This window comes from Haliotis rufescens, unplaced genomic scaffold (genome assembly GCF_023055435.1).
Source record: "Haliotis rufescens isolate VD_foot unplaced genomic scaffold, xgHalRufe1.0.p SCAF_13, whole genome shotgun sequence".
In the NCBI taxonomy this organism is placed as follows: Eukaryota; Metazoa; Mollusca; class Gastropoda; order Lepetellida; family Haliotidae; genus Haliotis; species Haliotis rufescens.
The window spans coordinates 33574449-33586789 of NW_025963813.1; the positions used below are offsets into that span (position 1 = coordinate 33574449).

At 39.9% G+C, this 12341-nt stretch overlaps 1 protein-coding gene across 1 annotated transcript; it reads right to left on the reverse strand.

Moving 5' to 3' along the window:
• Positions 1–475: 475 nt before the first annotated feature.
• LOC124118119 lies at positions 476–12252 on the reverse strand. The gene is made up of 6 exons (XM_046480207.2): positions 12119–12252; positions 8787–8895; positions 7942–8179; positions 4867–5016; positions 3109–3313; positions 476–2066 (listed from the first exon to the last, which is right to left on the reverse strand). Exons 2-6 carry the CDS (start codon positions 8883–8885, stop codon positions 2030–2032), a joined length of 729 nt encoding a protein of 242 aa, XP_046336163.2. The 5' UTR covers positions 8886–8895; positions 12119–12252; the 3' UTR covers positions 476–2029.
• Positions 12253–12341: the final 89 nt, after the last annotated feature.

Below are 12341 nucleotides of genomic sequence, written 5' to 3' on the forward strand. Positions count from 1 at the left end.
AAGTTTGGAAACTGAACAAACGAACATTCCGGAATGTCTAATATATGGTTGCGATTGTATGGCAGTGCTCCCAAAGTACTGTGCAACGCCTCCTCCGTTCAAATGTTTATCCCTCGGAAGCAAGAGACAGACGATAATTTTGACCGAATCAGTTGTACGGGCCGTAACTGTTGTTCGGAATACCCCGTGTTAACGTTTTTGAAGTTGCATGATTAGAAAAACACATTCCGACTGTCACTTTCATGATCTGGTAAGGGACCCTTTGATTGGCCTGATGAAAGGTCGTTCTGATGTGACCCGTAATGGGATGTCCTCAGATCTTTGTTTAGCGATAGAAAGAAGATCTGATTTAAATGAGATTGGCAATAATCTTCCTGGTTCACATAAACCATATTTAAAGGAATTGCTGAACTATCTGCTTGAGAACTTTTCCTGACAATATCCATGCTTCAAATACTTGGACCAAACTACACGATTGTTTCTATGATTTATTTCAAATAAACAAAATATACATCATTTCCATTCAGTTGATCCTTGAACCTATGTACAATATACATTATATACAACTATAATATACTTGTTGAACATATCTCTTCTGTTCTGCAATAAATGTAGCAGCATTCACACGGTGTAAATCCAAAATCGACAACATTACGGATCACGAAACCAGGGTAATCTTGCCAGTGCACTGAGAAAAGATTGGCTCCATGGTTCTGTGTTAGTTCTGAATGATCCCATGTTGGTTCCATACATTCCTGTGCTGGTTCCATAAGATTCCATGTCAGTTCTGCATGGTTCCATTTTGGTTCCATACATTTCTGTGCTGGTTCCATAAGATTCCATGTCAGTTCTGTATGATCCCATGTTGGTTCCATACATTTCCTGTCATGGTTCCATAAGATTCCATGTCAGTTCTGTATGATTCCATTTTGGTTCCATATACTTTACATGGTGGTTCCCTACATTTCTGTCATGGTTCCATAAGATTCCATGTCAGTTCTGTATGATTCCATTTTGGTTCCGTACAATTCCATGTTAGTTCCGGCAGCTGGTTCCATAAGATACCGGTTTGGTTCCACATGATTCCATGCTGTATGTACAAGGACGTCTCCTCTCTTACATGCCATATACTTGCAAATATAGTATCTTATGATTAAACACATCTAAAATACTGAGACTCTTTGACACATGATCACAATACCATACTTTTGGCTTTGGTGCAATAAATACTGGGAGCTTAAAAATATTCAAAAATATCATCACATTGAGACAGAAAATATGTTAAAGCTGATTTGTTTCGACAGTCTTAAATCATTTCAACTCAAACAGATTTAAGTTACATTTAGGATACAAAAACTTGTCCAAAAAATATTCTACTAAGCCTACAAGTAAATGTTCCAGTTCTTGAATACAAGCCCTGACTAGGAAAAAGCAATCCTTGGATAGATTCGATCTGAAAAATTCCCACCAAACAATATTTCATTGTTGGCGCCATTGGCCTTTATCAAGTCATAGAAATCAGTCTTGACTGTCGTCAATATTTCAAAAAATATGCCCAACCTTCAGAATATCATCAGGTGGGTTTGGATGGAAATCTGATAATTCAAGAAGTCAAGCATGAGGCCTTAAGAACCTTAAACAGCTTAGTAATACAAACAGCTTTGACCTCCAAAATCTAAACCAGCTACAGTTACCGGAAACGGTCATACAAATAGATTGAGACATTGAGGCAGTAAAATGTTCTAGCCACACAAGATCAGCTGGGCCCACTTGCACAAAACGATCGTAGCGCTAAGATGATCGTAACTCCCATACTTTAACATAGGCTTACGATAGTCGTAGCGCTAAGATCGCTTTGTACAAGTGGGCCCAGAAGGCCTTTGCAGTCATATTTTCACTCTACTCTACCAAGAATGAAGACACTGGTGTATGGGTAATATCTCGGGGCCTACACAATCTGCCACATCTAGACGGTGGTTCCGTAATGCTAGTGGACAGCTTTGGTCTCTGTTAATGTTGAACTACCCTCTCATGCTTGTAAAACATATCTCTTTCTTTGCTCCAATCTGAAAAATGAATTACACATAATTTAAATAACTTACACCAAATATCTTTCCCCATATCAAATCTCAAAAACCAGTGGCTCCATTCGTGACCAACTCGTGTTATTCCGGGACAAGCCGAATAGCGACTCGTGCCCCTCTCATGGCCATTTTTGCGACTGGGTTCTGTCTAAGCGCTAACAGGCATAGCTTGAACAATTGTCATCTCATTGCGTAATAATTCTCATATATTTCCCCCATATGTCATTTATATTCCAGATGCTATTGAAACACATAGGGACTTAGTAAGTATTATACGGTATGATTGAACACATTTAAATGTATCTTGGGTATATTTTAAGATGCAAGACATATGTAAAATTAACATTATTCCTAAGGGATTCTTTAACCGAGGAACTTGAAGTCATATAAGCATTCAGATTGGTTTGTCGAATTTTCGCAGTCGAGTCTTTTTGCAGGTTACCAAAGGGACAAGTGGTGACGCATGCCGATTAGATGGTTACAATACGTGACTTGGCTGACAGTGAGTCCTGCTCCCTCTGTCAACCACTGATGTGTTAAGCCTGACTTAATCATAACCGGCTGCCAAGATACAGCTGTAATACTGCTGACCATGGCAAAACAAGATATTCAGTCAGACACCTCACTGACCTACATTCATCTTCTGCTAGTTTGGAGCTTCAGGCAACTTTTCATTGCCAAGTAATAATGTGTGACACATTAGATTATCAAATATAAATATATTTATCTACATCAATCATTAGTAATCTGAGTGCGGTGTTAAACATCAAACAAACAAAAAAATTCACCCTTTGGTGTCTGGTTGTGCAACATAGAAGGGAAAAGCCTCCAATAGATTGGTGGGGGTAGCATGATGGTTCAAGTGCTGGCTCATCTGGCCTAAGTTTGTGTTCAAATCCCAACATGGATACAACACTAGCACCCTTCCTGTCACCTCCACCATGTGGTTAAATACAGACTTTAGGAAGGAAACAGCTGACCTAATTACTCGTTCCGACCAGGCAAACAGGAAATAAAATCTTACGAGGTGATCTTTGGTTCTGTTTTCGTTGACAGGGCAAATTTGTCTGTGTATTCGGAGAAGTCCGGCCACTGGTTTATCCTGCGAGAAATGTGAGCCTGTTTGTGCTGGCGAATCATCTCGTAGTCCGCGTATGTTTTCGGCTGAATGTCCTCAAGAATGACGTTGTGGTTCAACGGAAAACTGGCTCCAAACCATGTGGTCATGTCTGCAACACAAAGTTTACCATCATCGTACAAGGAAGGAGTGCTGCATTTTAAAATTTGGCAATTTGTATTCAGTAATTGTGTAATTTTGTTGAAAATATATCATCAAATCAGTTATTGTGTTGTTATGCATTATTTAAGTATAGTGAGTGACTATGGTTTTATGCCGCTTTTAGCAATTTTCCAGCAATATCACGGCGGGGGACACCAGAAATGGGCTTCACACATTGAACCCATGTCGGGAATCGAACCCGGATCTTCGGCTTGACTAGCTAACGCTTGAACCACTAGGCTACCTGACCGCCCCTCTTTAAGTATAGACTAGTGTCACCTATCAAATTTTAACAAGCATCAGTTTTTAGTGTGCTTCAATAAGGGGGTTACACCCCCCCATCCCCCATCCGGCCGTGCATGTGACGTACACAAGAGTAGTGGGAAGGTGGCAGAGGTCACGTGAAGTCTAAAGTATCATGCAGTTATTGTACATGCCAAATAAGTCTTCAGTCTTTAGGGTGGTCTGGTAGTCTAGTGGTTAAAGCGTTTGCTTGTCACGCCTAAGACCCGGGTTCGATTCCCGACATGGGTACAATGTGTGAAGCCCATTTCTGGTGTCCCCCGCTGTGATATTGCTGGAATATTGCTAAAAGCGGCGTAAAACAACACTCACCCACTTCAGTTTTTGAATGCAGGTAAACAACTGAAAAACTAGGATTTCCACTTTCCATTTTAATAGTTTCAAACATTGGTTTAAAAGAATTAAATTATTATCATCCCAAGCTAGCTTCCACAGGAGATTCTCCTAGGAGATATCACTACAATCAATGTGCATCACAATGCTTTACAGACCCCTGTGATGGTGCTATATGATGTTACCATGACGACAGAAGCCACTGAAGCTGGTCAGCTGTAGTTTTTACAGTCAAGACATGGCTTTAACTGTTTAAAAACGAAAAAGTTGGAACAATAATTTGGATGAAAAATAGAATCTCACCTCATCTCATGTCTTTGGACATCACATATGTCAACACTGGTTGACACAAGTCTAAAACTCCTCGTCAAGCTCTAACTTTTAAACTTTTATTGACTCATGTTGATATATTTTATATCAAAACACTTGATGGTGAGATTCTCTATATGTTTAACAAAAAGATTAGGGATAATAGTGAGTGAGTGAGTTTGGTTTAACGCCGCTTTTAAGAGTATTCCAGTTATCAGGGAGGAAAGCCCGAAGTGATGCAGGTCTCAGACGTTTACCACTTCGGTGAAACCCACGAGCACGGGTATGGTGCTGACAAACCTAGAAACATAATTGTGGCTAACCAGGATTCGAACCCACAATCATAGGTTTCTGGCGTGCCCAAGGGACGCAACTCTGCACAGCAAATCGTGGCGCCTTAGATGACTGGACCACCCGTGCCCCCTATCAGTGATAAAAAATATTTGGGGGGATTTATTTATTATTCAAAGACTGAGATACAATTTTAGTAAATATCCCTCAATATATTAAGAATCCCTCACACTAATTGTTCAGTATTTTTCACCCTGATGCTCTTACTTGGGTTTCGTTGTGAGTAGTACCCATCCCCCGGTCGCCCGTGACTCATGATGACTTGGCCTGGCTGGTTTGTTGGGGGACGCTTGTACATATCTATCTTCACAAAGCGCTGCGAGTTCTCACCATCAAAATGTGAAAACGTCCTTGACCCTGGAAATATATTTGAATAATTACCTGGACATGTAATCAGCTGAACATAATTTTAACATGATGGTTTCAACATAATTAAATGACATCAGCCTGTAAATAACTGTGTCTGGGGATTCTGGGTTAGAACTTTTACGTCAAACATGGGTTGCTGAAGACCTATTCTACCCCGGATCTTCATGGGTCTCATTGTCACTGGAACTGGCCGCCATGTTCTTGATATCGTCAACCAAACTTTGGGCTGGTTCGCAACTCGCATTCAGATTGGTCCGTTAGACTGAGTAGCAGCGGATCATATTTGATCATGAAGGTCAAGGGCAGATAATTTGAGATCGAGAGAACGACGGGAATGGATCCAGGGGTTTGTGTAGGTTTACTGAAATGATAGCCATGAAAAAATAAACAACCATGTTTCCCATACAGTTGTACGATTGCAGGTGAGTTAACTGACTATAAAAGTCCAGTTTCCACCCTTGCCGAACTAGGCTGGTATTATGGAGTTACATTATGGCTGGACTAACGAGTCTATGCATAGTCCAATCAAAATCGCGCACCGAAATCACAATCCGGTTCAGAAAGTGTCATGCAGATTTCGGTCGACTGCAGGATTTGCAAAGCATGTGCACCGCTAACTCGTTGTCAAAAGATATTTTCTAAATCTTTTCATGTTTTTAATCAAGGTGCTCACGTAATTTGATGCACTTCGCGATGTAAGACTCGTTTTATCACAATATAGATCTTGATTATCGATCAAGTCGTCTTGACTGGCGCCACCGTTTTGTTTGAAGCAAATGCAAGTGATACGAGAGGTTGAATCTGATTGGTCAATAGGAGAGGCATAGAAAGGACATAACTCATAATAGCCACTGGTGGCGCTACGATCGAGCCCAGGAATTCCAGCCTAGTTCGGCAAGGGTGGAAACTGGACTTTTAAAGTCAGTTAACTCACTTGCCTCAGGAAGATGACCACAACTAAACCACCTAGCTTGTAAAAGGATGAGAGAAAAAAGAACAAAAAGAAAGAAAGAAAAAGCACTTTTACTTAAAATGCTATCCGTGAAGATTCCGGGGTAGAATAGGTCTTCAGCAACCCCTGCTTGCCGTAAAAGGCGACTATGCTTGCCGTAAAAGGCGACTAACGGCATCGGGTGGTCAGGCTCGCTGACTTGGTTAATGCATGTCATCGATCCCAATTGCGCGGATCGATGCTCATAATGTCAATCACTGGATTGTCTGGTCCAGACTCGATTATTTACAGACGGCCGTCATATAGCTGGAATATTGCTGAGTGCGGCGTTAAACAACAAACAAACAAACAAACAAACAACTGAATACTCTTATGATGAGTCTAGCAACTGGGGAAAAGTAAAATACTGAAAAGCAGTAAGGATAATATGAATCTGTATTTTCTACTCTAGCAACAATTTCTCATATAATACTAAAAATGTATCCTCCTACAAACCAACATGAATTAGGAGTAATATAATACGACAAAATGAACTATCTTAACTTGAATAAAATTCTAAACCATGAAGAACAATGTGACTTTTATCCCTCAATTTTGTACACTTCAGTTAAAGTGTGTAACATTATTGGCCATACATGTTGTACATTTATTATATTACCACCTGGCCTGGCCTGACTAATGTTGTCACAGCAGCTGTTATGGCCATGCAGATATATTATATTGCATCCATGCACACATAGCTGTCTAAAAATTGTGTTGAATTTAACGTTTAACGTGGAAATTAATGCGTCTCGAAATTAATACGACTGTTGACCCCAGGCCAAAAATGTGACTCAAAATCAACTCGACTCCCCCACCCCATCCCCAGTGGAATGATACATATCCTTACCTTAATCCAATCAAACACAAATAGCACTGCTTATTAGCACTGTGTAAAGCACTTCCGTAATAACAATAAACAGTGTTTCCCTAAAAACAACACACAGTTTATATGTTTATTCTGCTGACAGGCATTAAGGAAGTTCAAAGGCAATAAAATAATTGAACCAACAACAGTTCACTGACTGGAGTGGTCAATGATGCCTACTTTGACACGAGTGGGAAGAACTCTTGGCCCCAGCAGTGATAACTCACCGGATGCCTATTGTATAATTCCTATTCTTTAATTGACATTGTTTGTGTATATATTCAAGTTGGTATTTCCGCTATCCAAAGTGTGCAGTGAGGCCGTCTTATTGTTGATAGTCATTTTGGAGACATTCACGCTCATGTTTTTTCAAGATTTACAGTATATCACAGCATGTCAACTTGATGGGGAGCAGAAAGCATGAAGTCGCGCGAGCGAGCGAGTGAGTGGTTGAGTGAGTGAGTGAGAGTGGTTGAGTGAGTGGTTGAGTGAGTGGTTGAGTGGTTGAGTGGTTGAGTGGTTGAGTGAGTGAGTGAGTGAGTGAGTGAGTGAGTAGGGTTTAACGTTGCATTGAACAGTATTACAATAACATTGCGGCTTGTCAGCTAGATGTTTGAGGAAATCCCAAAGTGATGCGGCGATGTCAAGTAATGCAGACTCTCTAACTTGTTTTATAGTTTGGTTTTATGCCGATTTCACGTGAGGAATCAAACCAGGGCAAAGATCCAGGGCAAACACAAATACTTGACTTGGGTCAGTAACACAGCACACCTCCAATGATAACTAAACATTTCACAATATTATATTGAAAATTTCAATTCAAACGCCATAATTCTGCAGCCATTCAGGTCAAAAATGTTTTTAAAAAAAACATTTTCTAAATGAAAGGTGAACCAGATCAACGGGTTCAAGTCATGTGACTGGTTGAATGCTGTACTCCAGGCAGGAGATCTTCACGGTAGAAACGTCGGTCTGTTTTAATCAAACTAAATTTCCTGTTTTCAAAAAAGTCCAGGCCATTCTCATCTCTCCTGTTTGTGCTAGTAATATTTACCCGTTTTCTCCGGCCCCCACCGTAGTGACGCCCCCAGACGTGCGGTGTTGTGGTCTGCAGGGGGGAAGCGGTTGTACTTCTCCCCGATCCAACACACGGGGTGGGACAGGCTCATCCCCCGGTACAGATGCTGGTTGGTGCTGGTGGCCGTCCTGTCAATCACATACCGCTTGTTGGGGTCCCAGTTTCGGGTGTGTTGATCCGATGCTTTGTTAGTGTGGAAAAATGCTGTTGGGTTCTGAAAATGTTATTTTATAAGTCAAAACATTGCAAATTTTAACTTGCACCCATAAACTACACAGTTGTTAATGCATATATATTCACAAGAAGTGAACAGGATTGGGGGACAAGTTTTTCTAACTGACTGTTCCCTCTCATTAAATGTGTGAGAGAGGGACATACATTGTTGAATGAACAGTCCTGTACACAAATCTTTTAGTACATGTCATGTTTGAGTTCTTCTACTGCTCATCTTTCCTGTCACTTTAACCTGAAACCATGGCACTAAATGAAAATGTGAAGTAAAATTACTATGATATAATAGTACGGGTGGCCCAGTAGACTAAGGCTCCATGATTCGCTGTGCAGAGTTATGTGCCTTGGGCACGCCAGAAACCTATGAATGTGGGTCCAAATCCTGGTTTGCCCCGATTATGTTTCTAGATTTGTCAGCACCATACACGTGCTCATGGGTTTCACCGAAGTGGTAAACTTCTGAGACCTGCATCATTTCGGGCTTTCCTCCCACATTACGCTGACACGCCGTGATGTAACTGGAATACTGTTAAAAGTGGCGTTAAACCCAACTCACTCACTATGCTATAATGAAGTGATATTTTACTTACCTGTTTTATATTTTTGATCTGTGTTTCTGTCAGGACTGTGTACTGGTCCCGCGCAGTCCGAGGACGTTTAGTAATCATGTCAGTTCCCAAGTCGGCCATGTTGATGTATCTGTGAGACAAAGCACCAAAATAATCATCCTTGATACTCCAAACACACTACAATTGAACATCCCCGAGAAGACCCGGGTTATCTAGAATAGGTCATCAGCAACCCATGCTTGCCCTAAAGGCGACTAACAGGATCGGGTGGTCAGGCTCGCTGACTTGGTTGATGCATGTCCTCATATCCCAATTGCGAAGATCGATGCTCATGATGTCAATCACTGGATTGTCTGGTCCAGATCTAATTATATACAGACCACAGTCATATAGCTGGAATGTCGCTGAGAGTGTGTTAAACAACAAACACAATAAAGCTGACAGATGATTGACTGGTTGATGGTTGTTCATGTCACTGTTCAGAGGAGGCCACGATTAAATACAGGTGTCTGTGTGTGAGTAGGGGGGAGTGCCTTGGGGTTAACTGTGTGTGAGTAGCGGGGAGTGCCTTGGGGTTAACTGTGTGTGAGTAGCGGGGAGTGCCTTGGGGTTAACTGTGTGTGAGTAGGGGGGAGTGCCTTGGGGTTAACTGTGTGTGAGTAGGGGGGAGTGCCTTGGGGTTAACTGTGTGTGAGTAGGGGGGAGTGCCTTGGGGTTAACTGTGTGTGAGTAGGGGGGAGTGCCTTGGGGTTAACTGTGTGTGAGTAGGGGGAGTGCCTTGGGGTTAACTGTGTGTGAGTAGGGGGGAGTGCCTTGGGGTTAACATTGAATGCTTAGCATGAAGTAAACACTACGATAAGTGGTCGACCCTACATACAGTATGTAATAAAAACAAAATGTATAAAAAACATATTTTGGGGATGATTGCGGCTCATAATTTTATTAAATTATTTTCAAATGTGGGTGGGTGGGGAGAGAGAATACTACATGTACTTAAATAATTCTGAAAAATGGTAGAAAACCTTTAATACGCTCTTACTAATGCAATTGTGTTAATGAGTTACCAAAATTAAAATGATATTTCCTGTAATTTACATTTCTTACAGGTGAAATAATATGTACTGTATTCGACGTAATAAGCGCCTACGGCAAGATTTGCTGATATATTGGCTAGTGAAAAATCCCAATTAGCACCCCTTCCGACCCCCATTTGCATATAATACGCATCGCTTCCTTCCCCTATTTTCGTATAATACGCACTCTAGTGATATATGCACCCTTTATTATTGGCAATTAAATTCTGGAAGAAATATATGTCGTACATTAACATTTCAGGCTGTCAGCATAAACCATGAAATTTATCTTTCAACTCTGTTTTTTTCACCAAAATAATATTTTACTAAAAGCTCCCTATTTCTAATTTTGAGAGCGACCTGGGCGCTTATTACGTCAAATACGGTATTAGATTGTGTGGTTGCAATTAATGTCTCCTCAAATCTATCTCTATGTCTACAAAAACCTTGTTCACTGAAATTTATATAACTTTTGCAGGATTTCAAGGCAGTTATTCATCCTCGTCCATGAAACATGAAACATTCATGAACTTCTTTGTAGGCATGACCCATATTTCTTTCATGGAAACTGATTCCTCAACTTAAGGACCCTTGAAGATTTCGGGGTAGAATAGGTCTTCAGCAACCCATGCTTGCCGTAAAAGGCGACTATGCTTGTCGTAAAAGGCGACTAACGGGATCGGGTGGTCAGGCTCGCTGACTTGGTTGATGCATGTCATCATATCCCAATTGCGTGGATCGATGCTCATGACATTAATCACTGGATTGTCTGGTCCAGACTAGATTATTTACAGACCGCCGTCATATAGCTGGAATATTGCTGAGTGCGGCGTTAAACAACAAACCAACCAACCAACCTCAACTTAAGTGCTTCAGCCACATGTAATCAATTAGGTTAATATAAAAAAATGAGTTGGTTGGTCAACTTTCATTTTATATTTTATTTATTTTGATGACTCATCTGTTTTCTATCATGAAAGCTTTTTTTTATCAATTACATCAAACAATCATTTTCTAATTCATGACAGAATGTTTTTCTTGCAAGAAATTTGCAACCGATTATGAATAAAAACATAACTAATTTTGGGTGGATTTTCTGTATTACCTGCTTAGTCTCATTCTAACATTTTTCTTTTAGGCCACGCCTTTTTAATTTTATGTTTTAAGGATTTATTCCAGTTTTTCCACCCAAGGTCGGTCGAAATGAATAAAACAAAAGCTATGTCAATCATTTATTCATTTATATGAAAGCCACTTTGCAGTGGAGTTAAAACTGCTACCTGGCTTCTTGAATCACTGATAGTGATGTAGTCTGTCTTACAGACCCTGATACAAATATATATCAAATACAGCCCATGCAAGTCTATAATGTTTGGCAAGTCTAGATCACTGCAGTGTCAGGAAAATGAAGAGAGTCACTGGGCTCTTTTTTATTATGTTTTTATTAAGATAACTGAACAACTGTTTTTTTTATGTACGATATGTTCATTTCAGAGACTAGATTTTAGTCTAATAGTGATGAAGAGATGGAATTTATATATAACATGTTATATTGTACAAGAGTATAAGGGGATATACAGTACCATGGGAGACATAATAAAAATAAATATTATTATGTTTAATTTATTCCAGCTTTTCCACCCAAGGTCTGTCGAAATGAATAAAAACAAATAGCTATGTCAATCATTTATTCATTTATATGAAAGCCATTCTGCAGTGGAGTTAAAACTGCCATCTTGCTCCTTGAATCACTGATAGTGATGAAGACATGGAATTTATATATAACATGTTTCATTGTATAAGAGTATATGGGGATATACAGTACCATGGGAGACATAATAAAAATAAATATTATTTTGTTTAATTTATTTCGTGACTGGCTGCTTTTAAGTTGGTTCGGTGGGCCTGTGACACGAAAAATAAAAAATTGGAGGCCTTAAAGACATTTTTGATAACTTATTCCTTATTTCATTGACGTAACGGTATTTTAATTGGTAATAACGAGTTTGTGAATTTATAAATTTTACACTCTCATGTCATATTATTCTCTTAGCTTATGTGTCAGCCGAACAGAACACATTTTTAAAACTTAGCTAATAGATTCTTGAAGCTTAGATCGCACAAGAGGATAAAGGATCCTTTCTTAAACGTAAAATACTTAAAGATCCGCTAGCAACATTGTTTAACGTTTAGCAGGTGCCCGTTTCCAACGAAATCCGAATTAACGGTTGCCGAGATCGAACACTTACACATGTCATGTCTATCTTATTAATGACCCACCTGTCAGTTCCACTGTCAGAAGATATGAGACCAGGCTTAATTCAGATTATCTTCTCCTTTGCTTCTGTCAACATTTGCAGAACAGGAAATGGAAAAGTGACAACCAAGATGGCGACCGTTGCTACAGCCGTCATACGAAGACCATAGCAACAAATTTGTTTTTCAATTATCATTGTAACATATGATATATATAGTATAAGGAAAGTACTTAATTATGTCTAGG

Coding starts and splice junctions, on each gene's coding strand:
- LOC124118119 (XM_046480207.2), bottom strand. CDS start 8,885: ATGGCCGACTTGGGAACTGACATGATTACTAAACGTCCTCGGACTGCG. Junction 3,314..4,866: donor CTACTCACAACGAAACCCAA/GTAAGAGCATCA, acceptor TTTGTGTTGCAG/ACATGACCACATGGTTTGGA. Junction 2,067..3,108: donor ACAGAACCAAAGATCACCTC/GTAAGATTTTAT, acceptor TTCATTTTTCAG/ATTGGAGCAAAGAAAGAGAT.